This window comes from Prionailurus bengalensis, chromosome A3 (genome assembly GCF_016509475.1).
Source record: "Prionailurus bengalensis isolate Pbe53 chromosome A3, Fcat_Pben_1.1_paternal_pri, whole genome shotgun sequence".
NCBI lineage: Eukaryota > Metazoa > Chordata > Mammalia > Carnivora > Felidae > Prionailurus > Prionailurus bengalensis.
Genome location: NC_057354.1, coordinates 29373222 through 29398962, shown reverse-complemented (window position 1 = coordinate 29398962; position 25741 = coordinate 29373222). Strand labels below are relative to the sequence as shown.

Genomic DNA, 25741 nt, shown 5'->3' with positions numbered 1-25741 from the left:
GAGAGAGAGTGCAAGCAGGGGAGGGGCAGAGAGAGAGAGGGAGACACAGAATCTGAAGCAGGCTCCAGGCTCTGAGCTGTCAGCCCAGAGCCCGACGCGGGGCTCGAACCCAGAAACCGTAAGATCATGACCTGAGCTGAAGTCGGACGCTTAATCGACTGATCCACCCAAACGCCCCCAATAAAATGTGTGTTTCTGTTCTCTTCTTGTATCTTACATCGAGCAGAGGCTTGTAAGCGCTGGGAATTTGTGACTTTCAATGTGCCAGCTTTTACGATTTGGGGACTTCAAATGAGGATTCTCAAAAGTAAGAGCCAGCTCTTGTGCCTGAGCCATTGAGCCTGGTGGCAAATGCTTCTCTTCTTGACGTCCAGACTCTGTGTCTAGACCCCCAAAGGGCACTCAGGGGAACAGAGGGCCCTGCCCAGCGCTGGGTGCAAACTCTGAGGACCATTCCCAGTGAAGGACCCACCTCATTTAAGAACACTGATGGACCCAGCAAGCTTTTCTGGGTCCTGCAAAAGGATACAAATAGTAACAACTACCTTTTTGCAGTGCACTCCTGTACCCCTGTTACCTGCAATCCAGGCTCTCGTGTTCTTCCTTACCAGAGAATATTTGGTTTATGGAAACCACTCGCTCCTGCCCTGCACTTCCTAATTGTTGCACATCTTACTTCTGTAAGGTGCTTCTGTCCCCTCCTCGTCACCAACGGTCTTTTGAAACGAGAACATGGCACAAACTCGCCTTTTTCCTCTCATCGGATGGTGTGCGGTAAACGCAGTGAGAAGTCAAGAGAGGAGGGACTCGTTTGTTTTGAGGAAGCTTCACGGGGCCTGGATCTCCAGGTCACTCCTGGCAGTGATGATGAGCCCCTTAGATGCCTCCAACACTCGGCAGAGGAGGAAGCTATGGAGGAAGGGGCTTTCAGGCGCGGTCACCCACAGACAGCGCTTCAGAATCCCCTCACGTTCGCCTCCCGGAGGACCCTCCTTGGAAATAAAGTGGCCCAAACCACAGTTTGGAAAACACGGTTGGGAGGGGGCCAGTGATTGCTGCTGGGAGGGAAGGAGGATGTATTGCGCCAGAATGGAGCCCCAGGCGGGGTTCTGTGCCTCCCAGAGTGGCACTTTTCATCTAGAAATGGGGACAAGGATGTGAAAATTGGAGGTGTGCATGCTCGCAAGGTGAGCATAGGGACTTCATTCAGCAGGCAGCCACCCCTCTCCCTTCCGAGGAAGCAGCAGTTTCTGGGGTGGGCAGCTGATAAGCCTCTGCCAAGCTCAGGGGCTGGGGTGGAACCTTCTGCTCTCCCAGGTGCCTTGACAAGGGGCTCAGTGACGTGGCCTTCCACAGTGGAAACACTCTGAAGTTGACCCAAGGCATCTCTCAGAGACATTACATACCTCCCCAAACTCTTCCCTGATGAAGGAGCTCAGATTCAAAATCACACTTAATTTATAGATGCACAGCTAAAACTAGACACAGAGCCACTGTGTGCTTGATCCTCACAGAGCTTTGCTGTCCCTTGCAGGACACTGGGAGAGAGCATCAGCCAGCCTGACATCTAGAAGACACCTGGAAATAGGAAGGATGCACTCGAAGGTCCAAAGGAGGTGGCGAGGGGCTGGAGGTGCAGAGTGGTTAAAGGCGGCCTGGGCCAGGCTGGCTTGGTGTCTGTCTTTGTCCCCAAGCAATCTCCATTTTCAGCTGTGGAGACAAGGGTCAAAGAAACCCTGAACTCATGCTAAGTGGAAATTGAGATCAGTCAGGTGAGGCATCTGCTCTAGAGACCTCAGTGAATCAATCTGAGAGAGGGGAGGTTAAGCGAGCATGCCTGGCTTCCAGAAGTGGTGGTTTAAAATATGTCACCAAATTATTATTCTTCCCTTTAACATGGAGAACCAGGGGTGCCTGGGTAGGCTCAGTTGGGGTGAGCGTTGGACTCTTCATTTCAGTTCAGGCCATAATCCAGGGTTGTGAGATCGAGCCTCATGGCAGGCTCTACAATGAGTATGGAACCTGCTTGAGGTTTTTTTTTTTTCTCTCTCTCTCTCCCTCTTTCCTGCTCTCTCTCTCTAAATTAAAAAAATAAAAAATAAAAAATAAAATAAAATGGAGAACTAAATTCTTCTCCCCTTGAATGCAGGCCAGACTTAGTGACTTGTTGCCAATGACTAGAAAGTAGTAGAAGTGACAGTTTATGACTTCTGAGATGAGGACATAAAAGGTATTGTGACTTCTTCCTTGAATACATCCTCTTCTGAAGGAAGCCAGCTGCCATGCCATGAGGATATTCAAGTATCCTCTGAGGGGAAACTGAGGCCTTTTTTTACGAACCAGCACCAACTTGTCATCCACGTGAGTGAGCCACCTTGGAAGTCGATTCACCAGCCCCAGTCAAGCCTTCAGATGAATGCAGCCCTGTCCAACATCTTAACCCAACCTTATGAGAGACTCCAAGTCAGAACTGCCCAGCGAAGCTGCTCCTGAATTTCTGACCCATAGAAGATAATAAATGTTTCTTATTGTTTTAAACTACTAAGTTTTGGGGTAATGTATTATACATCCCGAGATAATATACTGTAGAACTCAAACCACTGCTATTTTTGGTGCTTACACTTTTAGGTTTGTTACATCTTCCTCTTGGTGGATTGACCCTTTTATCATTCTATAATGTTCCTTTCAGTCCCTGTCAATTTTCTTTACTCTGAAGTCAAATTTATTTGATATTTACATAGCCTCTTCTACTTTATTTTGCTTAACATTTGCATGGGATATGTCTTTTTACCATCTTTGTACTCTCAGCCTACCTATATCATCATATTTAAAGTGAGTCTATGGACTCACTTTGTGGACTGTATGGAGTTAAGTCATTTTAAAAATTACTCTGCCAATCTGTCTTTTAGTTGGTATATTTAGACCACCTACATTTAATGTAACTGTTGATGTGTTAGGGTTTAAACCTACCATTTTATTTTTTGTTTTCTGTTTGTTCTCTCTGTTTTTCATTTCTGTTTTCTTGTTCCCTGCAGGTTACTTGAACATTTTTTAGGATTCCATTTTGGTTTATCTATGATGCTTTTTAGCATTATCTCTTTGTATGGCCTTTTCAGTAGTTGCTCTAAGCAAAATATTCTGTAATATATTATATTATAATAATATAATTTAATTATTACTGTATATTATCATATAATGTGTTTGTACACAACACTCATATATACACACACATATATATCATATACATATACATATATATCATATACACATATATATATCTTATCAAAGTCTACTGGAGCTGACATTTTACTAGGTAAAGTGTAAAAGTGTTACTTCCCTGTGTGTTCCTTTATCCTCCCATTTATAATTGTCTTAAATATTTCTCTACATTCATTGAGAACCATATTAGACGTTAGGATTTTTTCTTCAACTGTCAAACATAATTTTAAATACTCAAGAGAGGAAGGGAAATCTATGACAGTTTTCAATATTTTTGCTCTTACCATGTTCTTCCTTCCTGATGTTTGAAGATTCTTTCATCATTTCCTTTTTGCTTAGAGAATTTGCTTTAGCCATTCTTTTAGGATAGTCTGCTGGTAACAGATTTTTTTAGGTTTTCTTCACCTGAGAATGTCTGGATTTCTTTACTCTTAAAGGATATTTTGCAGAATATAGAATTCTTTTCATTTAGCACTTGAAAAGTTTTTGTGCTCCCTTCCTCTGTCCTCCAGGGTTTCTAATGACAAAATTTCTGTCATTCTAATTGCTTTCCCCTTTAGGCAATGCACTGTTTCTCTCTGACTGCTTGTAAATATCCTGACTGCTTGTAAGAAGTTTGACTATGATATGTCTGGACATAGATTACTTTGGGTTTATCCTGCGGGAGGGTTTCTTTAGCTTTCTTGAATCTGTAAGTTTTGCCAAATTTGAGAAATTCGGGGGCATTGTTTGTTTGAAGACCTTTTTCAGCCCCACTCTGTTTCTCCTCTTTTCTGGGACCCCTCCCCCAACCGTCTCATATTCAGGGTGAGGGATTTGAAAGAGACGCTAATGTAAGAACATTTATTATAGTCCCACACGTCCCTGAGGTTCTTTTCACGTTTTCTCCCAGACCATTTTCTCTCTATTGTTCAGATTGGGTAAATTCTCTCGTTTTACTTGCAATTTCATTGATTCTTTGCTCTCTCCATTCTGCTGTTGGGCCCACTCGTTCGTTTTTTTAAATTTTAGTGATTGTATTTTTTTACTTCGAAAATTTCTAGTTGTGGGGCACCTGGGTGGCTCAGTCGGTTAAGTGTCTGACTTTGGCTTAGGTCATGGTTTCACAGTTCAGGAGTTCGAGCCCCGTGTCAGGTTCTGTGCTGACAGCTCAGAGCCTGGAGCCTCCTTTGGATTCTGTGTCTCCCTCTCTCTCTGCTCCCCCTCCCCTGCTTGAGCTCTGTCTCTCAAAAATAAACCAACATTAAATAAGTAGTCTCAAAGATAAAAATTTCTCGTTGTTCTCTATATCTTCTATTTCTTTTTTTTAATTTTTTTATTAAAAAAATTTTTTTTTCAACGTTTATTTATTTTTGGGACAGAGAGAGACAGAGCATGAACGGGGGAGGGGCAGAGAGAGAGGGAGACACAGAATCGGAAACAGGCTCCAGGCTCTGAGCCATCAGCCCAGAGCCTGACGCGGGGCTCGAACTCACGGACCGCGAGATCGTGACCTGGCTGAAGTCGGATGCTTAACCGACTGCGCCACCCAGACGCCCCTATATCTTCTATTTCTTAGGCTTTCTATTTCTTCGTTAGTTTCATATGTTCATAACTGCTCGGTGAAGCACTTTTGTAATGGTTTCTTTAAAATCTTTGCCAGGTGATTCTAACATCTATATCATCTTGGTGTTAGCATTTTTAGTTGTCTCTTATCATTCAGCTTGAGATCTTCCTAGTTCTTGGTATGATGAGTGATTTTCAGTTGAAGCCTGGACACGTTGGATATTATAAGACTCTGGATCTTGTTGAAATCTTCTGTTTTAGCAGGCCTCCTCTGACACTGGCCCAGTGGGTGAAAGGGATGCTGTCTGGTTACTTCCAGATGGAGGTCCTTGTTCTTCCCTTGGCTTACTTTGGCACCTGGGGCTGGGTAGGACTCTTCATTACTGCTGAGTGGGAATGGGAATTCAGGGAGGCTCAGAGGGCTTCAGGGAAGGAAATCATCCGAGCGGCACTGGACAGCCAGCCAAAGTCACCTAGATGCAGCAGAGGTGTGAACACAGCCTTGCCCCAGTTCACCTCTGTTCTTCATGCACCGTCATCCTGCTTTGATTGTCACAACAACTCTGCCCGGGTCAACCAGCTGCCCGAGTGGGCCAGAGACGGGTCCCCACACCATTGCTTCTAACAAAAGAAGATGTAGTCTGGGAATGCTACTTGTGATGGGAGGAAATCATGGAGGACGCGAACATTCTAGAATGTTTAGTAACCCTAGACAGATGATTACAAATTAAGAGTGTAGGTGGGGCGCCTGGGTGGCTCAGTCAGTTAGGCCTCCATCCGACTTTGGCTCAGGTCATGATCTCAATGGTTCTGAGTCTGAGCCCTGCATCGGGCTCTGCACTGACAGCCTGGAACCTGCTTCCGATCCTCTGTCTCCCTCTGTCTCCCTCTCTCTCTGCCCCTCCCCCGCCTGCTCTCTCTCTCAAAAATAAAACAAATAAACAGACAAACGCAAAAGACAGATTAAGAGTGTAGGTACCGGAGCCAGAACTCTTGAATTCAAATGCGGGCCAGGCCCCTTACCTCACCTGGTAAAACTTGGGCAAGTGACCTGATGGCTCTGTGTTTGCTCATCAGTAAAGTGGGGGCAATAAATAAATAATAAAATAAATAAATAAATAAAGGAGTGGTTACCAACAACTGGTTTGGTATGTAACTGGTTGTTACATACCAGCATTCAGAATAGATCTGGTACCCAGGGGGCACTCAACAAGCGGTGGCCATATGTACAAAAAGAGAGTACTGAGAGATGTGTTAGACCCAGCTCCGTGGACAAGAGCATCCGGTGGAGTGAGGACACCCTGCCTTGGGCATCTGAGGGGCAGTAAATAATTCAGCCTGAATGTGGGGCGGGCGGTGGGGGCTTCCCCGCAGAGGGCACGCTTGGCCCGAGTCTTACAGGGTTGTAGGAATTAGCCAGGTGGGCCGGCAGAAAGCAAAGATCTTCTAGGGAGAGGCCCCAGCTTGCTTGGAGACCCAGAGGCTGTCCACCTTGGACCTGACTCTGGGATAAGGAGTCTTGGGAGAGGGAAGAGGAAGGAGGGAATCGTGAAGGGAAGAGGCCAGTGTGGGTTGAGGAGACCTGCCCCGGAGACAGACGCCTGGGTCTGTTTGATTTCCCAGGCCTTAGCCGCTGGTACCGGGGGGCGGGAGCTCTGCCCTCCGGCTGGAGGAGATGTCACGCATCTCCTCTGGGCAGCCGAACAGCCCTCAAGAAATGTTCACGGTCCCCGAGGCTTCAGCCTGCTGGAGATCTCATTTCCACGAGCACCTGGGTTGCTCTTTTTCCGCTGTTAATAAAAGATGTGTTCAGGTGACACCTGAGTGGGGGCGAGGTGGTGTTAGAGTGACAGATGGCTGTTCTGGGCCCCCTGACAGGAGGAAGAAGCTGGCCCTGAGGGATCAGGGAGAGGAGACCCAGAAGACAGCCCCTGCCCACGCCTGCACCTGCCACCCGAGCCGTAGCCAGCGGCCACGTGGGATGATTTCATTTAAATAAATTAACATAGAACAAAAAATTCAGTTACTCGGTCCCACTAACGGCTTTTCCAGTGGTTCCCAGCCACATAGGGCTAGCGGCGGCAGTAAGAGTGTAGCTTTAGAGCATCCCCGTCACGCCCCAAAGTTCTGTTGGTCAGCACTGGCCCGGAGGCACCACAGGGAGGCCTTTCTTCCCGTAGGAGCCTGGGGCACCCGGTAATAATTTGCTTGGGTGCGTAGAGTCAGCTGGGTTTACCAGAACTCCCTCAGGGTCTGCACTGTGTGCAACGGGCCTCTTCGCTCCACCTCTTGGGAGCGAACGGGGAGGCCGAGTCAAAATACAGCTGCCAAATTGTTCTACATCATAAAGGGTGAGGCGGTTGGCAGACTGGAAACTCAGGTGTGACAGGAGCCAGCAAAAGTGGCTTTATGAAGAGGGAAGGACAAGGGGAGTGTTCCCCCCCCCCCCCGCCCCCAGCCCCCAGTGGCAGAAAAACCAAGGGGGAACTTGGGGGGAAATGGTAATATTGGATGGGATTTTTTTTTTTTTTTCCAGTAGAAAACCAGTTAAACAGTGTGACCCCCTGGCCTCATCTCAAGACTACGGCAGAGACGCGAGACTCACAAAACGCTTGGTGTGCCGGCCTTTCGTGTGGAAACGGGAGAAGGGCTGAGCTGAAAACAGGAGTCAGGGGCTCGGAGAGGAGGAGGCCCGAACCACATTCATGGAGCGTCACCTCAAGCTTGGGCCTTGAGCTGTCGGGCATCTGGGACTCGAGAGTAGCTGAGACAGACACACTCCCCGTTCTCCACGCGCCCAGCGTGAGTGTGCCACACACAAAGAGGTTCTGGGGCCCAAAGAACACAGAGGGCGTTCTGAACGTGTCGAGGTGGGGAGGGTGGGGGCTGGAAAGCCGCCCAAGGGAGGCACGTCGGTGCTGGGTTGTGAGGGAGGCGTAGAAGCCGCCAGATGAGAGGAAAGGACACGAAACAGAAAGGATGCCAGGTTGGGTGTAGGCCAGAGCGCCACGATCCTCTGTCTCTCCCGCCAGACCCTGTCAGTGCTGGCCAACGGAAGGGCCTCAGTCAATAAACAGTCACTGCTCATGCCTGTCTAGGCTCTAACAACCCCCCCCCCCCCAACCCAGGCGCTATGCTTGTGTTAGGGATTGAAGGGACCAAAGCAGAGTGGGAGGGTGAATCTCCCTTCCTGTCAAGGGGCGGAGAGGGAGAAGGGACTCCGGGCCCATCAGAAGGAGCTGAGCCTCTCGAACATCAAGAGGCCCCCGGCCGACCACCACCTGCTCACCTGAGCTCAGTCAGCTTCTTCGCCATGGGCCAGGGCTTGCTCCGCACGGTGGCAATGAGCTTCTTCTTGTCTTCTAGCTGCTCCAGGATTCGGGCCAGTTCCTCCTCTGACAGAGACTCCCCGACAGAGGCACTGGAGGCCAAGGAGGGCGATCTGGAGGCAGAGCCCGGGTCAGAGGAGGGGAGAGTGAGAAGTTGGTGTCTTTAGGCATCTTGCGGAATGTAGGGGAGCCCACGGGCAAGGCAGGCGGGCTGTGTTCCCTGACCCTCCCAGCCCTGACCACCCCTCAGAGGCCCGCCCCTGCTCAGAAGCCCTCAGTGACTCCCAGCACCCATCAGAAGAGACTGCCACTCTGTCCTGTAGCCTAAGACACCGGGAGGGTCGCCTCCCCCAACTCGATTTCTCTGCGTGCTCCCCACCCGCCACATTCTAGCACAGTGCTGCCCAGGAGGGATACAGCCCGAGCCACACGTTGTCATTTGAAATTTTTCTTTTTTTTCTTTTTTAATTAAAAAAAAATTTTTTTTAATGTTTATTTATTTTTGACAGAGAGAGAGAGACAGAGCATGAGCGGGGGAGGGGCAGAGAGAGAGGGAGACACAGAATCCGAAGCAGGTTCCAGGCTCCCAGCTGTCAGCACAGAGCCCGACGCGGGGCTCGAACTCACAGACCGCGAGATCACGACCTGAGCCGAAGTCGGACACTCAACCGACTGAGCCACCCGGGCGCCCCTGAAATTTTTCTAGTAACCACATTAAAATGGCAAAAGGAGATGGGTAAGTTCATTTTAATAATACACGTCGTTGAATCCAACATGTCAAAAATTGTCGTTCTCACCCGTAACCAATCTAAAAATTATTAATGAGGCATTTTATATTCTTCTTGTGCTGTCTTCAAAATCTGGTGTTCCTCTCACAACCCCTATGTGTGTCGATTTAGACATTACATTTTCAGTGAACATATTTGATCTGTATCTGGATTTCATAAGATTTGTAGTTGAAAAGGTAGACTCACATACCCAAATGGTTTTAGACATACTTAAAAGTTTCCCAACCAACGAATTACATGGCAGAATATCATTTTCCTTTGACATTTACATCTGCACGGACAAAAGCAGTTGGCCCATTTTTTTTTTTTTTTAAAGGAGCAATGCATTGGCTTCAAAGTTAAGTCGATTTCTTTTTTTTTTTAATTAAAAAAATTTTTTTTTCTTAATTTTTTTTTAAACATTTATTTATTTTTGAGACAGAGAGAGACAGAGCATGAACAGGGGAGGGGCAGAGAGAGAGGGAGACACAGAATCTGAAACAGGCTCCAGGCTCTGAGCTGTCAGCACAGAGCCCGACGCGGGGCTCGAACTCACAGACCGCGAGATCATGACCTGAGCCGGAGTTGGACGCTTAACCGACTGAGCCACCCAGGTGCCTCAAAGTTAAGTTGATTTCAAAACTACAGCTGTCCATCCAAGTGAAGTAAATTCACTAACTTTTGTGTCAGCTCAGTAGCATTAACACCGAATTAAAATGAAGTTATGTGAGGGGTGCCTGGATGGCTCAGTCAGTTAAGCAAACTCTTGGTTTCAGCTCAGCTCATGATCTCATGGTTCGTGAGATCGAGCCCCAAGTTGGGCTCCGTGCTGGCATGCGGAGTCTGCTTGGGATTCTCTCTCTCTCTCTCTCTCTCTCTCTCCCTCTCTCTCTGCCCTTTCCCTGCTCGCGCTCTCTCTCTCTCAAAATAAAAAATAAATAAATAAACTTAAAAAATAAAGTGAAGTTAAATTAGAAATTCAGCTCCTTGGTCACACTGGCCACATTTCAAGGGCTCAGCATGTGGCTGGTGGCCGTCGTACTGGATGGCATGGGGGAGGGGACTTGCATCCAGAAACCTTCTCCCTGTGTAAGGAGCCTCAACATCTCACAGCCGAGACCACATGTGTTCGGCTGCCACAAAATTAAAAAAAAAAAAAAAACCTTTTTTTAATGTTTACTTATTTTTGAGAGAGAGAGAGAGAGAGCAAGAGGGGGAGGGTCGGAGAGAGAGGGAGATACAGAATCCAAAGCAGGCCCCAGGCTCCCAGCTGTCAGCACAGAGCCTGACGCGGGGCTCGAACTCATGAACCACAAGATCATGACCTGAGCCGAAGTTGGACACTCAACCAACTGAGCCACCCGGGCATCCCCGGCTGCTGCAGCATTTAAGTTGTTGTGTGTGTTCCTCACAGTGTCCTTTGCTTGCGGAAAAAAACTCTGAGCGGGACAGCTGCCCATGGGGTGAGGGAGTGGGTGGAGAAGGCCAGACCCAGGCAGCCTTCTTAGCCACTTCCATAAATGTAAATACAGGATGTGGGCTTGGGTCCCTGCAGGTTTTAGAGAACAATTTGCAGCAGCCCCCATGAGTTTTAATTTCTGAGGAACTCAAAGAACGGAGGAGATCTCATGGGCCAGAGGAGAAAAGAGGGGTCCAGCACCTCGCTGGACAGCCGAGGGCACAGGGGTGTCTTGCCATGCCTCATGCACATCTCATGACAGCTTCCTTTGAGTCTCTCCTCAGGGGTCCCTCGGTCTGGGGGTGCAGGGCACTCAGGCTTTGCCTCAATTCCCCGTGTGCTTCAGGGACTGGACGAAATGCTTACCTTCTCAATGGAGAAACCCGGATGCCCCAGGGCCCCATGGAAAAGGCATTTCATCAAACCCTTTCTCGAGTGCATATTGCTTTCCGCCTTGTCTTATGATGACTGATGCCCATGTCCTATCATACCTACTAGACTGTCAGCGTCTGGGGAACACGACTGAGTCTTTTCCGTCTCTCTCTGCCCTTCCGCGACACTCAGCTGAGAATGGCACCCTTCGCTTTGCCTCTGCCGTCCAGACACCTGCGGTCTGCTTGGGGTGGGGCAGCCTCCCTCGAACGCTCAGGACACTTCAGGGCTTGATCAACATGCATTCAAGTTCTCTTTAAGTTGCTATGGGCACCATGCACTCTTTACCCCTTTAGCTTATGTCCAAGGACAATCAGGCAGGAGACAAAAGCCCTAACCACGCCGGATATGACCGGCATGGGTGACAGAAGAAATCAGTGGCCCTTTGGAGGGCCTCAGTTCCCTCTGTAAAGGCAGGGAGGGGCGGTGGGACACCCTTTTGAGGGGGTTAGACCCCAGTGGGAAGGAACATCACCTTCACCCTAGCCCTGCTTCCTTCCACTGTTTCAAAAGCCTCTGCAGCCATTATCAACAGGGATTCTTAAAACATCCCGGGAAGTGAGGAAAGCTATAAAGGGGGGGGGGGGGGGCAAAGAGAAGGAGATGTCCCATCAAAATTGGCAGCAAAGAATGGAACCCAAATCGTGACTTGCTGACTCCTGAAGCTGGCTCTGTCTGTGAACCCACATGTGCCAGCGCTAATGGAACAAAGGAAAAAAACAAACCCCCCACATCCTAGGTTTCAGGGCTGGTGGAATCCTCGAGGGTCCTTTAACGTTTATTTATTTTTGAGACAGAGAGAGACAGAGCATGAACGGGGGAGGGGCAGAGAGAGAGGGAGACACAGAATCGGAAACAGGCTCCAGGCTCCGAGCCATCAGCCCAGAGCCTGACGCGGGGCTCGAACCCACGGACTGCGAGATTGTGACCTGAGCCGAAGTCGGACGTTTAACCGACTGCACCACCCAGGCGCCCCCTCGAGGGTCCTTTAAATCAATGCCACCTTTCACAGAAGAGGACACAGGTCCAGACTGGGGAAATGGTGTGCTTAACTCCTACGATGACTCCTAAATTCAGTTTTGTTCTTTTCTCTCAGTTCCTCTTCAAGAGCTGCGGTGAGCCACCAGCTGAAATTTAGGAGACTTGGGATCTGGTCCCACCCCGCTGCCATGTCACCTCCCCACTCAGTATGTCCACTTGCACCTGCCGGACATGAGGCACTGCGGTTGAGAGCACCCAGTGTCCCCTCCGCCTAGCGTGGCCAAGACCCTCTTCCCATTTCTGCCCCAGATGGGGAGAGCAGGGTGGTGGAAAAGTGGGGGACAAACAGAAGCAGGAGATTGGAGGGGTCACCTATACCAGGGGAGGGGACATCAGCCCTTTGTCATGGGAGGGAGAAAGACCAAAGGAGAGGAGGGCACTGATCATAAACGCACCTGGATCAGAATTACAACATACCTGTGCTTCTTCAGCCGCTTCCAAGTCTCCTCCTTCCTCGGCACCTCCTTTTCCTTCTTTGAGGGTGCTCTCTGCTCCTTGAGGGAAGTCCTCCCATCCTTCTTCCTCCTCTCTGTGCAGGTCCTCTCTGCGGAGCTCCGCCCCCGTTCCCCCAGCTCTTCTCGGTGTCTCCTGCGCTCTGCCTGCTTCCCCCGGGGGGACCCCGGCCCTGGGCTGCCCCCGGCCCGTTCCTTCTGGCCAGGCTGGGCTCCGCGCCTGCCCGCGGCACCCTCGGCTCTGGGAGCCCGCTTCTTTGAGGGTCTCCTCCCGGACCTGTCACCTGCAGGGGCAGGAATTGGGCAGTTCTGGCCTCACCCGCCTCCACCCCAGGAAAGTGCCCCCGGCTGTGAGACACCAGATGTCCAAGATACTTCCTGGAGCTTGTTGGCTCCAAAGGCCACCTCTTTCAGAGCCCCTGGTCTGGGATGAGAATTAACGTCTCCCTCTTCTGACCGGTTGGCACTCCCACGCTCTTGCCTAAACCTCAGGTAGATGGGGGCCACCAGGGTGGCTTAGTCGGTTGAGTGACCGACTCTTGGTTTTGGCTCAGGTCGTGATCTTACCGTTCGTGGGTTTGAATCCCACGTCGGGCTCTGGACGGACAGTGTGGAGCCTGCTTGGGCTTCTCTCTCCCTCTCTCTGCCCCTCCCCCACTCATGTGCACGCTCTCACGCTCTCTCTCAAAAAATAAATAAACATTACAAAAAAAAAATAAAGCTCGGTTAGAGATTTAGGCACATGCCTTTCCTCTTTGTGGGTGTGCAGCTCTTTGGGGTCAGAGCGGAGTCATCTCCTGACCCCCAGGGCCAGGCCAAGCCCCCGTCTCTGTTTGGCAAGGCTGTGTCTGGACCACTGACAGGCTCCTTTCTCCAGGGTCTGCTGTCTCACGGGACCCTGCCTGTGAGTGTGTGTATCAACCATGACTTTGTAGCATTGGCAAACGGCCTGGTTGAACAGAATCTACAGTATGAAATTTCCTCAACAGTTTGCCCAACAGCTAGGCTAAGTACAACTATTCACAAAGTTACGAATTACATACGGGCAAGGTTATCATGAAGTTCTGGTGTGAATAACCAACCTCTTCGTCACTTACTAGCTGGGTGTCTTTGAGCAAGTCACTTGACCTCTCTGAGCTCCCATCTGCCATGGGGATGTTCATACTTTCTCCATCAGCTTGTTAATGAACACAGAACAGTGACTGACATCTGAGAACGGTTGGCACTCCCCTGATACTTTTAATCCAGAAATAAAGTATTAAAAAAATGTTTTTAAATGTTTGTTTATTTTTGAGAGAGATTGAGAGCATGAGCGGGGGAAGTGCAGAGAGAGAGGGAGACAGGATTGGAAGCAGGCTTCAGGCTCTGTGCTGAGAGATAGCCAGATGCGGGGCTCAAACTCATGAACTGAGGTCGAGATCATGACCTGATGAAGTTGGAGGTTTAACCGACTGAGCCACCCAGGTGCCCCAGAAATAAGATATTTTTTACTTCTAGAAAGAACACAGGTTACGAGCTATGTTGGTTTGCATGAAAAGATCATATCTATCATTTATTATCTCTGTGGCCACAAATAAATTACTTTTCTGCACTTCAGTTTCCTCATCTGTAAAATGGCTCTAGTAACCCTTATTTCCTTATGTGGTTGGGAGGTTAATTAAAAGCACAAGTAGGGGTGCCTGGGTGGCTCGGTTGGTTAAGCGTCCGACTTTGGCTCAGGTCATGATCTCACAGTTCATGAGTTCGAGCCCCGTGTCGGGCTCTGTGCTGACAGCTCAGAGCCTGGAGCCTGCTTCGGATTCTGTGTCTCCCCCTCTCTCTGCCCCTCCCCCGCTCATACTCTATCGCTGTCTCTCTCTCAAAGACAAATAAACATTAAAAAAATAAAAATGAGGGGCGCCTGGGTGGCGCAGTCGGTTAAGCGACCGACTTCAGCCAGGTCACGATCTCACGGTTTGTGAGTTTGAGCCCCGCATCGGGCTCTGGGCTGATGGCTCAGAGCCTGGAGACTGTTTCCAATTCTGTGTCTCCCTCTCTCTCTGCCCCTCCCCCGTTCATGCTCTGTCTCTCTCTGTCCCCAAAATAAATAAACGTTGAAAAAAAAAATAAAAAAAAAATTTAAAAAAATAAAAATAAAAATAAAAATGAAAAGCAGGAGTAAAAAGTCTGGCCCATGGGGGTGTATTCAACGAAGTCCCCTTCCCCTCCTGTCTCCAGCCTGCCTCCCACTTTTGCACCCTGAGGCCCTGCCTCTGAGTGGGCAGTGCCTGGGAACTCTTCTGCAGGGCACTTGGTCTCATTGTCCACAGGAGCCACCATCCAGGCTTTTGTGTCATGGCCGGGCAGATTTCCCCAGCTGCATTGCAAGAGCCCCAACTTTGGGCAGAGCAGAGTAGAAGTTCATCACCTGCCATTCCCAGCAGCAGTCATGGAGGCTGGGATGTGGACTCTCAGCTTCCCAAATTCTCACCTCTACCCTACTCCTTATGCAGTCTCTCAAGGCTGTGCATGCAATGCAGTGGCCACAGAGAGCTTTCCTAGCTGCTTCCCTGCCCCTAGAGATTTTACATTCTGAGAAGCAGGCCACCCTGTCAAACAGCAACCAGAACTAGTTTGTGGTAGGTGGGGCTGGATTTGGGCAGACAGAGTTGGGGACTCAGAGTCTGGCTGTCTGGGTCTGAAGTCTGGTTCTGATGGTTATTATCTGGGTACCGCTGGGCAGGTTGCTTTTTCTTTCTGAGTCAGCTTCCTTGTGGGTACTCTGGTAAGTGCTGCCCCTGGTCAACCCAGATCCCATTACCGGGCCACTGCATCATCCCCTGGTTCCTGGGCATGGAGGCTCTAACAGCTCACAGGCTCTCCCTTCTCCGGGGAGCCTTTGGTTGACGGGAGCCATCTTGCCGGGAAATGCCCAGATGTTTACATCCCTTTCCTCTCCTTGAGTCAGCCCATGGCCAATTACTAACTGATACAGAGGTACAAAAGTCCAGTCTTCTGCCTCAAGGCTGAGCAATCTGTGGCTCATTCATACTCCAGAGCTTCCTGTGGGATCACAGGATGGTTAGAGTCCATCTGAGCATACATCCTGGCTCGATTCCTTCCCTTGCCCTGTCCTGCTTCCCTCACTCCTTGTCTCTTGACAGCCGTCCTCGATAAATCACATGCCCACGAATCCCCATATCAGGCTCTGCTTCCAGGGAACCTGATCGATCTATAGGCACCTACCTCAAAGTGTGGTCGGGAAATCCAACCGAGATAGTATCAGTGCAAGTGTGATGTGAGCTGGGGTTAGATTTAGTGAGTGCAATTTGCATTGAGGTTCAGAGAGAAACTACTCAAAGTTCTCTTTTTGGGTTTCAAACCAGGATATTGGTGGCATATTCAAATGGACAATGTGCCTGCCTGCTTGGCTACAGGCTACAGCAGCAAATGAGATTGACAAGATTCTGTCCCTCAACACATTTTGAGTTAGTGGAAGAGATAGCGTGATCAGTTCTATGATTCAAGAAGCACAGGGGTGGGCTTCACCCAGAATTAACGAAGGCCTTTCGAAGAAGGAAACTGATAAGCTGAGATCTAAGATCTTATTCTTAACTGATCCAACAGATAAGAGTTTGTTTAACATAATAATAGCAAAATATATTGGATGACTATAGCGTATGGATAAGTGAAATGACTGACAGTGGTGTTAAGGGGACAGGAAGGAGGAACTGGAAATACTCTGTTATAAGGAACCTGCACCACCCATAAAGTGGTATAATGTTATTTGAAAGTGGACTTGTGTTAATTATAAATGGATATTGCAAGCTCTAGCGAAACCACTAAAAAAAGTACAACTGATAATGCTAAAAAGGGAGAGAAACTGGAATCATAGGACATGCTCAGTCAAAACCACAAAATGTAAAGGAAGAGTGGAAGACAAAACTAGGAACAAAAAACAAGGGCAATGAATAGAAAACAGCAACAAATATGGCAAATATTAATCTAACTATATCAATAATCACTTTAACAACAATGGTCTACCAATTAGAGAAAGAGGTTGTCAGAGCCGATATTGGGAAAGACAAGAAATCCATTAAAAAAATTTTTTTTTTCAACGTTTATTTATTTTTGGGACAGAGAGAGACAGAGCATGAATGGGGGAGGGGCAGAGAGAGAGGGAGACACAGAATCGGAAACAGGCTCCAGGCTCTGAGCCATCAGCCCAGAGCCTGACGCGGGGCTCGAACTCACGGAGTGCGAGATCGTGACCTGGCTGAAGTCGGACGCTTAACTGACTGCGCCACCCAGGCGCCCCAGTGCCCCAAGAAATCCATTTTAAATATAAAGATAAATACAGATTACAAGTTAAAGGATGGAGAAAAATATACCATGCTAATGCGAACCAAAAGAAAGCTAGAGTAACTGTCCTAATTCTAGACAAAGCAGATTTCAGAACAGGGAAAATTATCAGGCAAAAAGTAGGGCATTACATAATGCTAAAGAGATCATCAGTTTTCCAAGAAGGCATAACAATCCTTAACATGTATGCGCCTAACAACACAACACCAAAAGCTGATAGAACTGCAAAGAGAAACAGGCGAATCCACAATTACAGTTGGGGAGTCAGTAATCAACAGACCCAGCAGGCACAAAGTCAGTAAGGACATAGTCAAACTGAACAACACCATCAATCAACTGGATCTAATTGAAGTTTATAGAATACTTAATCCGACAACAGCAGAATACACATTCTTCTTGAGCTCACATGGAACATTCATGAAGATAGATTACACTCTGGCCCGTAAAACAAATGAGTAGCCAGGTATGGTTTCTAAGGCACCACGATCCTCTCTTAAGTGTTCAAATCTGACAACTGTTGATTTCTTTTTTCTAAGAGTGAGTCCTAAGTGTAAAATGAAGAAAAATAACTTTCAGAATATCTTTTGTATCTAAAACTATCTTTGAGATTTCCCAGAAGGTCCCTGGAAAATCACAAAGACTTATTCTTCCACCTTATGACAAAGACAGGTGCCAGAAACAATTAGGATTATTTGATGTTACTGTTGGAGTTTCATGGGAAAAGTTGTCAAATCAGAGGAGACGCTTAGCCTTTCCTAGGTTAAATTGGGATAGGTCAAATGTTTAAATATTAAAAAAAATTTTTTTTTCCAACGTTTATTTATTTTTGGGACAGAGAGAGACAGAGCATGAACGGGGGAGGGGCAGAGAGAGAGGGAGACACAGAATCGGAAACAGGCTCCAGGCTCTGAGCCATCAGCCCAGAGCCCGACGTGGGGCTCGAACTCACGGACCTCGAGATCGTGACCTGGCTGAAGTCGGACGCTTAACCGACTGCGTCACCAAGGCGCCCCTAAATATTTCAGCAACTGTATGTCCTATGGGCAGTTCTGAGAGGTCTGCTGCATGCCCTTGCTGTCCATGACTTATTTCCATTAATCAGAGTCCTGCGGGTGATTTGCCTGATGTTAGGCAACAGTATAATAATCAGTCACAACTCAATTATCGTTTAAAATGTTTATTTGATAACAATATTCTTTTAGGCCAGTGCATCTTTTAGGCCAGTGCTTACAACTGGAGATGCACATCAGATTTACCTATAGAGTTTTATTAAAATACACATGCTGGGGCGCCTGGTGGTTCAGTAGGTTAAGTGTCCACCTCTTGATTCTGGTACACAGTTGTGAGATCAAGCCCTGCATCAGTCTCTGCACTGGCTGTGGAGCCTGCTTAAGATTCTCTGTCTCCTAAAAAAAAAAAAAAAAAAAAAAAAGATTCTCTTTCCCTCTCCCTTTGCCTCTCCAGTGCACATGTGCATGTGCTCTCTCTCTCTCTCTCTCAAAAAAAAAAAAACAAAACACATAAGCTTAGGACCTACTCTAGACTGAATGAATCGCTTTACATAATATTCTTTTTAAAAAATGTTTATTTCTTTATTTTGAGAGAGAGAGAGAGAGAGAACACATGTACATGAGCTGGTGAAGGGCAAAGAGAGAGGGAGAGAGAATCCCAAGCAGGCTCTGTTCTGACAGTCCTGTGTGGGACTTGATCTTACCAAGCATGAGGTCATGACCCGAGCCAAAATCAAGAGTCAGACACTTAACCAACAGAGCCACCCAGGCACCCCTCTTTACATAATTTTCTTGATCTATTTTTCTTATCTGGTTGATATATTCTTGTTATATTATGTATATGTTTTTATCTAATTATACATTATATCTCAAGACATTTTTTCTCTGTAAAGATTATGTTTAACCAACTTTATAAGTCAGATATAATGTTCCCTGTCTATACAAAAACATGCCTACTCATTATAAACGTTTTGCCCAAAACTTTTAGATTGCCCTATTATGTTTGTTTTGCATCCCATAGAAACAACCAAATTTCCTGGCCAGTTTCATTATTGCTATGACATATTTCACTTTTGTAAGTTATTAGTAATAAGCTAACCGTAGCCATTTTAAGTCTCTGTCACCCACAGATACTACTTGTTTTTACCCTGAAACTTCTTTGAAATCTCAGCTGTAGTCTAGAGTTTTTGTCTTTAATCAAAGGACTGTCTCAGAACCCCGACCGGAACGATTCTAGCAGGTATTGTTAACAACTAGCACAGTAGTGAAACTCTCAAGGGGTCGATTCTTGGATTCGTGTCCTTTGACTGAAGAGACATCACCATCTTCAAATTACTGGAAGACCATCGCTACTGGTGACCTCAAGCTGAGGGTGCTTAGAAGCCCTCTTGAAGCGGACAGTCTTTGGATATAGACAGTTGTGCCCAAGATCCATGGAACAAGACCATAGATTGCCACTTTGTAACCTGTATTCCCCTGTTTTCTATTCTTTAACCTAAATTCCATCCTGCACTAACGTAAGGCTGTATTTAGTTGTGTTACTAATAAAGCCCTGTTTGCTTCCTTAATCACTCCTTGGTATGAATCCAATACCCAGTTACAATTCACCCATGAACTACCTAAAGTGCATATTTCCCTTGGGAACCACTCAGCTGTCTTTGGTCCCAATTCCATGTAAGAAATCAGTTGGTTTTCTGGCAAACTGGACTCAACCACTGCGTGATGTTTTAGATGGTAAATTCCACAATAGGCCAAGTGGCCGGAAACCCAAAACCCCCATCACATTCTAGGAGGGCCTTGACTCTGCTGAAACAATAGTGTCACTGAACTAAAGCTTAGAAGGAGATCAGGGGACAGGTGGTGTATTTTTGGAGACTGTCTCGCTTTTGCAGATCAACAAAACACGTTACTTTTCCTTTAGACCCACCTAATAACCTCGATACTACAACATTCACTACCTGATACCAATCTATTTTTGATGAACGGTGTCAAAACTTTACAGCATTATTTCCCAATCCCATAGTAGTATTTTGGCCCAAACCAGATCATTACGTGGCCCCCAGTGACCGGTATTGGATCTGGTACAGAAGCCTACTATTACCCACAAATCAGACAGGAACTTGTTACTTAGGTAAACTAATACCTATTCTCAGGATTGCTTCTGACATCACCCAGGATCCATTTTGGCCCAGTAGTTTGCCCTCTAGGAAAACAAGATTAGTAAACAGTTTCATTGAAGAAAGAAAACTTGGGCCTTAATTCCAGAACTGAAACTCCTACTTATTCTAGGGGTATTGTGAAATTCAGGACTTTCATTTCCATACTTTAGAAGAAGTCTGGATGGTAAAATGAAACTTATGTGCTATTATTGAGAGAAGAAAAGGTGATTAGATAATCCACCAAGAATCCATCTCCTGAGAGGTTTATGACATTGGACAAGAGATGATTTATATCAGAGCTGCTTCAGATATATTTTGGCCTTTCGAGGGTAATGTGCAATGTTCAGGGGAGGAATGTTGTACGTACATTCCTGAAGACCTCTCAGAGATCTTTAACATGACTAAAAAGATCCAAGAAGTAAACAAAGATATCAGGAAGCGGGGAACTTTGATCCCATATTTGGTTCCATGGACTTTTCCGATTGTGCATGAGATTTGTTATTTTATTTAGTCTGGGCATTCTTGGCTCCTGGCTGAAAAGTGAACTATGCACACTCTGGCCATACTCCTTCTCTTTGTATTTGTCTGTGTACCAGTGTTCAGATGTGTGATCTCCAGAGTTTTAAATGCTGTTGCATACCTGCTATGCATCAAATGATTCAGCAAAAGGTCATGCAGAAGAAAGAACTGGAAAACGTGACACACAGGTTGAAACAACTATCCCCAGAAAGTGGGAGGTTGAAACAACTATCCACAGGTGATTGACATGCAATTATGATACCTCAAACAGCGGTGAAGATCTGGATTGATGTTCTCAGATATTGATGGTCTGACCTTCAGTTTGGGCTGAATAATGACCACAAGGACCAACTGAGAACAGAAACCATCATCCCACACTCCGCCCAAACACAGAGAACCCAAAACTACACCTTAGGGTCCTCATTAAGATGACTTTGTGTTATACCTCTGCCTTCCTTAGCATGACTTTATTTTTTCCAAGAGTCTCCTCCCCCAGGCAAATGGCTTGATTGGTCATTGCAGGATTTTCCCAAAGACTCATCAACTCTTCAATGGAAAGCATCACCAAAAATTTGCACCCAAAGATTCTTTGAATGCTTTGCCTCAAAATCCTGACCTTGCCATTTATTGTTGACTCTTGTATTAGAATTCTCATCCAATTCCAATCTAGCCCCCACTTTGAAAGTCCTGCCTTAAATCAAACTTTCAATTTTCAGTAAATTCTGACCTTCCCTTCCCTTTCCTGAGGCCCTCCAAAGCTTTTCTCGCTATAAGCAATAAAGCAGCTTTATCTTATCAATAGGTTGTGTTGGTGATATTTAGGAAGCCGGTTTTTGACAACAACTTAGATAAACACATTTTGTTTTTAAAAAGAAGGAATAAATATGGTGGGCCAAAAAAAAAAAAAGTCATGGAAATAAAGAGAGAGAGAGTGATAAAGTATAACTGGGATGATTGGAAATACTTAGCAAAGAACTGATGTTCACTCTGATTCTGGAAGAATGAACAGGATTTTGCCAAGAGAAGAAGGGGAGAAGGGAGTGGCGGTGCTAGCAAGGTGGGGGGATTCTAGGCAATGGAGAGGCTCCAGTGGAAACGCCAAGAGGTCTGATGCATGGGTGAGCAAGGCAGGGCAGAGTCTGGGCTATAATCTGGTTGCTGGGGTGGGGAGTTCGCACAGGGGAGGTTGCCCAGAGAGCTGTACCCATGGGGCAGCTGGGTTAAAATCTGGAGGGCGAGGGTGTGATACTGGAGCCTGTTGTGCAGGATGTGGTCTGCATCAGAGAATGCTGCTAGAAGCACTGATGAAACTGTTGTGGGGTTGGGACACCGGTTCCCGGTCACTGCAGGGCAGGCAGGCCCCGTGAGCATGTTCGCTGTGAAGGCAAGAAAAGGCACCGAGCAAGGGTCTGACTCCACCATTAACAATCTTTGGGACTCGGTTTCTCATTGTTGCAATTATGGCACGAGGTAACTGGTGTCAGCTCATTGAAAAGCAATGAGCGTTGTTTCTAGATGCAAAGACAGGTGATCATATGTGTGGCTGGATAGGTTTTCTTGGTTCCCTCCTGCCCTGATCTCTTTCATCTCTGACTCCCCTCCTACGGGAAAAGGGTTTCGGTCAGAAAATGTGAACGCAAGATTATTTAAGTGTAATGGTAACTCATCCAAATTAGGAAGCAGGTCAGTATCAGCCAGTGAGAGATGGGTTTGTCCTGTAGATGTTCTTCCGCATGGCTCTGGAAGGCTTCGGCCCCCCTCATGGGGGTGGGGTGGGGGTGGGGGGGGTGGAGCCAGAAACTAGGCCACCCTGTCCAAAGACCAGGAGCGAGTGTGACAAAGTGTGTGTTACTGCAGCTGTGACCCTTTAGAAGAGTTCTAGAACTGAGCTATGCTCTCAGAGAAGACAGAAGAGCAGAGAGTGTGTGCAACAGGTCTCCTGGGTCCCATCCAACACCAGCTGCATGTTGCTTGAAAGAACTGGGTAAAAATGTCGATATATGTCTGCATCTTCTTCTGAGCTCTGTGTGTCCTCAATCAGCTAACAAATGGTTTTCTTTCTGGTAATGAGCTATACCAAGCATTTTTTCAAACGCTATGGATGAAAGTCGAGGGTTCATGCATTTTTTACAGGCTGTAACTCCTGTTGTAATGTTATTTCCCAACTGAACAAAATCCATACGGAATGTGGAAAGCAAGCCAGAATTTGCTCCTCAATCTTCCCCAAGCCTCTTCTACTTTTTTAGTTTTTCTTTACAGCCAGTGTTCCGTGGACTCCACACAATGAATAATTTAGGAGCCAGAAAAGCAGCTGCTACCTTAGGAAGACCTCCAAGCCCCAGCATGTACTCCCTCACTCGTAACAGGCCTCCTCGGGCGCATGGACCTGATCCAAAGTGAAAATTGGCTGAGGAGAAGCTGGAAGGCCCAGCAGGGTCTGGCTCACCCTCCAGCTCGGTGATTTTCACCGTTAAATACGTTTACCGAAGGATCTGGAAGGCGGGAGAGTTCTGACCCCCCTCTTCGACTAACAGAATGACAGATTGTAATTATTTTGAGAAAATAGCTTTGTATTCTCAGACATTTTCCCCCCTCAACATCCTAGAAGCTGAAGGAAGAGGCTATCAGGTCCCCTCAGAGGTGACTCCAGAGGAGACTTAAAATGAAAATCTTTATGTAATCGGGCTTCAGTTAACCTAATGGATTCCCAATATTTAACTTTGCTGTATTCCTTAACCATCTGGACCCCTGAAATGAAAATTCATTTCTTCTTTTTTATGGGAGAAGGGAGCATGGCAAGGGGGGGGCGGTGAGTGGCATATTTCTGTAGGAAAATGTTTGTGTTTTAGGCAAAATGACTTTCCATCTCAGTCCTGCTTGAGGGCCATGTGCCCACCCATGACACCAAGGCCAGCCCCCTCAGCTGGGCCAGAGGGGAGCCAGGCTGGGTGCAGGAGGGACATGGGCAAGGAGAATGGGATGTGGAGAAACAGATCTGTGCATCCTACATCTAGACAACCGTCACCAAGAGAGCTGACCCTCCTGTGGGGAAGGGGTTTCTCATCCAGCCACACGCAGGCATGTCTGGAGGGAGATAATGACTGGATGGTGGGTGGGGTAGGGAGGACAGACAGTGGCCAAGGGGCAGCTCTGGAGCTCTGGGGGCAGAAAGGAGGGCTGAGATGCCAGTTGGTGGTGCCCTGGCCCCTCCCTCCTGCCCAGGGTCCTGGCTTTTCCACAAGCCTTGCTCTTGGGTTCTTCTCCCCGCCCCCCCCCCCCCCCGACTTGTCATGATGGGACTCGGGCCCCTGGCTGTGGGGAAGCAGAGGGTGACAAGAGAGAAGGGCTTGGCAAAGGAGACAGACGAGGTGGATGCTGGCCAGTTCGTCCGAGCCAGTCCAGTGTGCCTGGGTGGGGGCCCAGACGAGTCCCTCCCCCTCGGAACTGGCTGGGGGAATCTCTTCCACCCTCACCCCGGATGTCCATCCTTTCCTGCAATTCTGCTTCCTCGCTTATCGGGGGGATTCAAGAAAGAGAAAATGGCATCATAACATCCACAACACGTCTCATGACCCGAAGCGTAGGCTGCCTGACCTGTGAGTATGGCCTCTGCCCTCCTCATGGCCTCGAAGGGTCCTCTCTCCTGCCGATGGCTTCCTCCGGCTCCTCCCGGAGCAGGTGGCCCCACTTTGGGTACAGCCTTCCCCGGCTCACAGAAGAGCTGTGGCCGCAGTCCTGATGGGAAGGTGGCCTAACCCCACTACTGCTGGTACTTCGTGGAGGTGACGAGCGTGCTGTCTGGAGTCAGGCCGCCTGGGTGTGAGTCCTGGCTCCACACCCAACCCGCTGCCTGGACGGTGCTTCCCTGCTAAATGGTCACTGCTTCCTGAGGCTCGACTCAGTGTCCCGAACTCTGGGCTGCGGGCAGGGCCTCTCTGTGCAGCATCCCGTCCCTTCCCCAATGAAAGCACCTGCCTCCCCACCCCCCCACCCCCGCCCCGCCCCCAGGGGTCCTTACAAGGGAGGGGGGAGGGGAAGGGAGGGTGGAAGAGAACTCTGGGTGGCGGCCAGACCAGGAACGCATCACCCCATCTCACATACACCCCAACTCAGGCATCACCCCACCTCACCTGTGCCTGGAGAGCCGCTCCTCACCTGTCCTCTCACCCCACTGCCTGCTGGAAGAGATGAAGCATGACAGATGGCCGACCTCTGGGCGTCCCCCTCCCTGGATCACCCCCATTCTGCTGTGGGGGAGCCCTCAGCCGGTCCCCACTGCCCCAGATGACGACCTGGCCCCGATAATTTTACTAACAAGCATCCCCAGTCCTGACATATCTCTGACACCCTGGAGCAGACACGAGGTCAGAACATCCCCGCATCCCCCATCCACCCCGCCCCAGACAGACAGACGGACAGATAGAGAAGTTTGCTGAGGGGATTGCTGAGGAAAGGTGATTCTAACCAAGAGAGCAGGAGACTGAGACCCCCTGCTGGAGTCTCAGGGTTCTGCCAACACCAGCACTGTGCGGGGCACTTTACATGTGCCCTTGGCAGTCCCTTCGATGGTCCTGCCTGGGAGCAAGTTGCCTTCGTCCATCTCATGGGTGAGGCTGGGAGAGGCTGGATATCCAGATTGGGGCCATTCAGCCAGCAAGTGGCAGACCCTGGGCTCAAGCCCGGTCCCTGTGCCTCAAGAGACCCCCTTTGCTCCCCTGGCTCGCTGCTGCTGCTCCGGAACACTGTGGGTGGGCCCTTCGGAGCTGGGGACCACTCACCTTCCTCCCCCAGGCTCTTCGGCTGACGGTTCATGGTCAGAGGAGCGCCTCAGCCCCCACGCTGGCTCACACCGATGGCTGGCCCATGTGCACCTTCATTCAGCCTGGGGCGCTCTCCTGCCCTCATGGTGGCCGGGCTTCCTTTCTGGGCCCTGATGGCAGCCGGGGCCCCTTGGCTTGTTCGAGATTGAACTGGAGGTGGGTGAAGGTCGGGAGAGAGGTGAGGAAGGAGGCGGGGAGTTCCCAGCCCTTCAATCCGGCCACACACTCCTCCGCTCAGGTTTCCCAGCAGAGGGGCAGTGTGGCCTCACGTTTCAGGCATCACTTACACACGGAGGGGCCCTGGAGGGGCCAGGAGCTGCCAGCTCACCTCCCAGCTCTGACGCCACCTGCACTCTGGCCGCGGGGGGATGTGAAGAGCATCCCAGGGCCCTTTTCCTCTACCCGGAGTCCCTAATTGGGACAAGGCACCAGGAAAGTTGTGGGATGTTGGTGAAAATTATCACCAGGCCTTCTGTTTAAAACGCAGGTTCCCTGGGGCGCCGGGGTGGCTCAGTCGGTTAAGCGTCCGACTTCAGCTCAGGTGATGATCTTGCGGCCAGTGAGTTCGAGCCCCGCGTCGGGCTCTGGGCTGATAGCTCGGAGCCTGGAGCCTGTTTCAGATCCTGTGTCTCCTTTTTGAGCCTCCCC

At 48.6% G+C, this 25741-nt stretch overlaps 1 protein-coding gene across 1 annotated transcript in view; it reads right to left on the bottom strand.

The window, feature by feature from the left end:
* Positions 1 to 25085, bottom strand: part of TMC2 (transmembrane channel like 2) — a 69166-nt gene extending 44081 nt beyond the window's left edge. Inside the window, exons 1-4 of the mRNA XM_043553311.1 lie at positions 25052 to 25085; positions 24816 to 24896; positions 12210 to 12528; positions 8054 to 8206 (exon numbers count right to left, since the gene is read on the bottom strand). Of these exons, the coding sequence (XP_043409246.1) occupies positions 8054 to 8206; positions 12210 to 12528; positions 24816 to 24896; positions 25052 to 25085 (587 nt within the window). The remainder of the gene's footprint in view (positions 1 to 8053; positions 8207 to 12209; positions 12529 to 24815; positions 24897 to 25051) is intronic.
* Between the last annotated feature and the right edge of the window lie 656 nt (positions 25086 to 25741).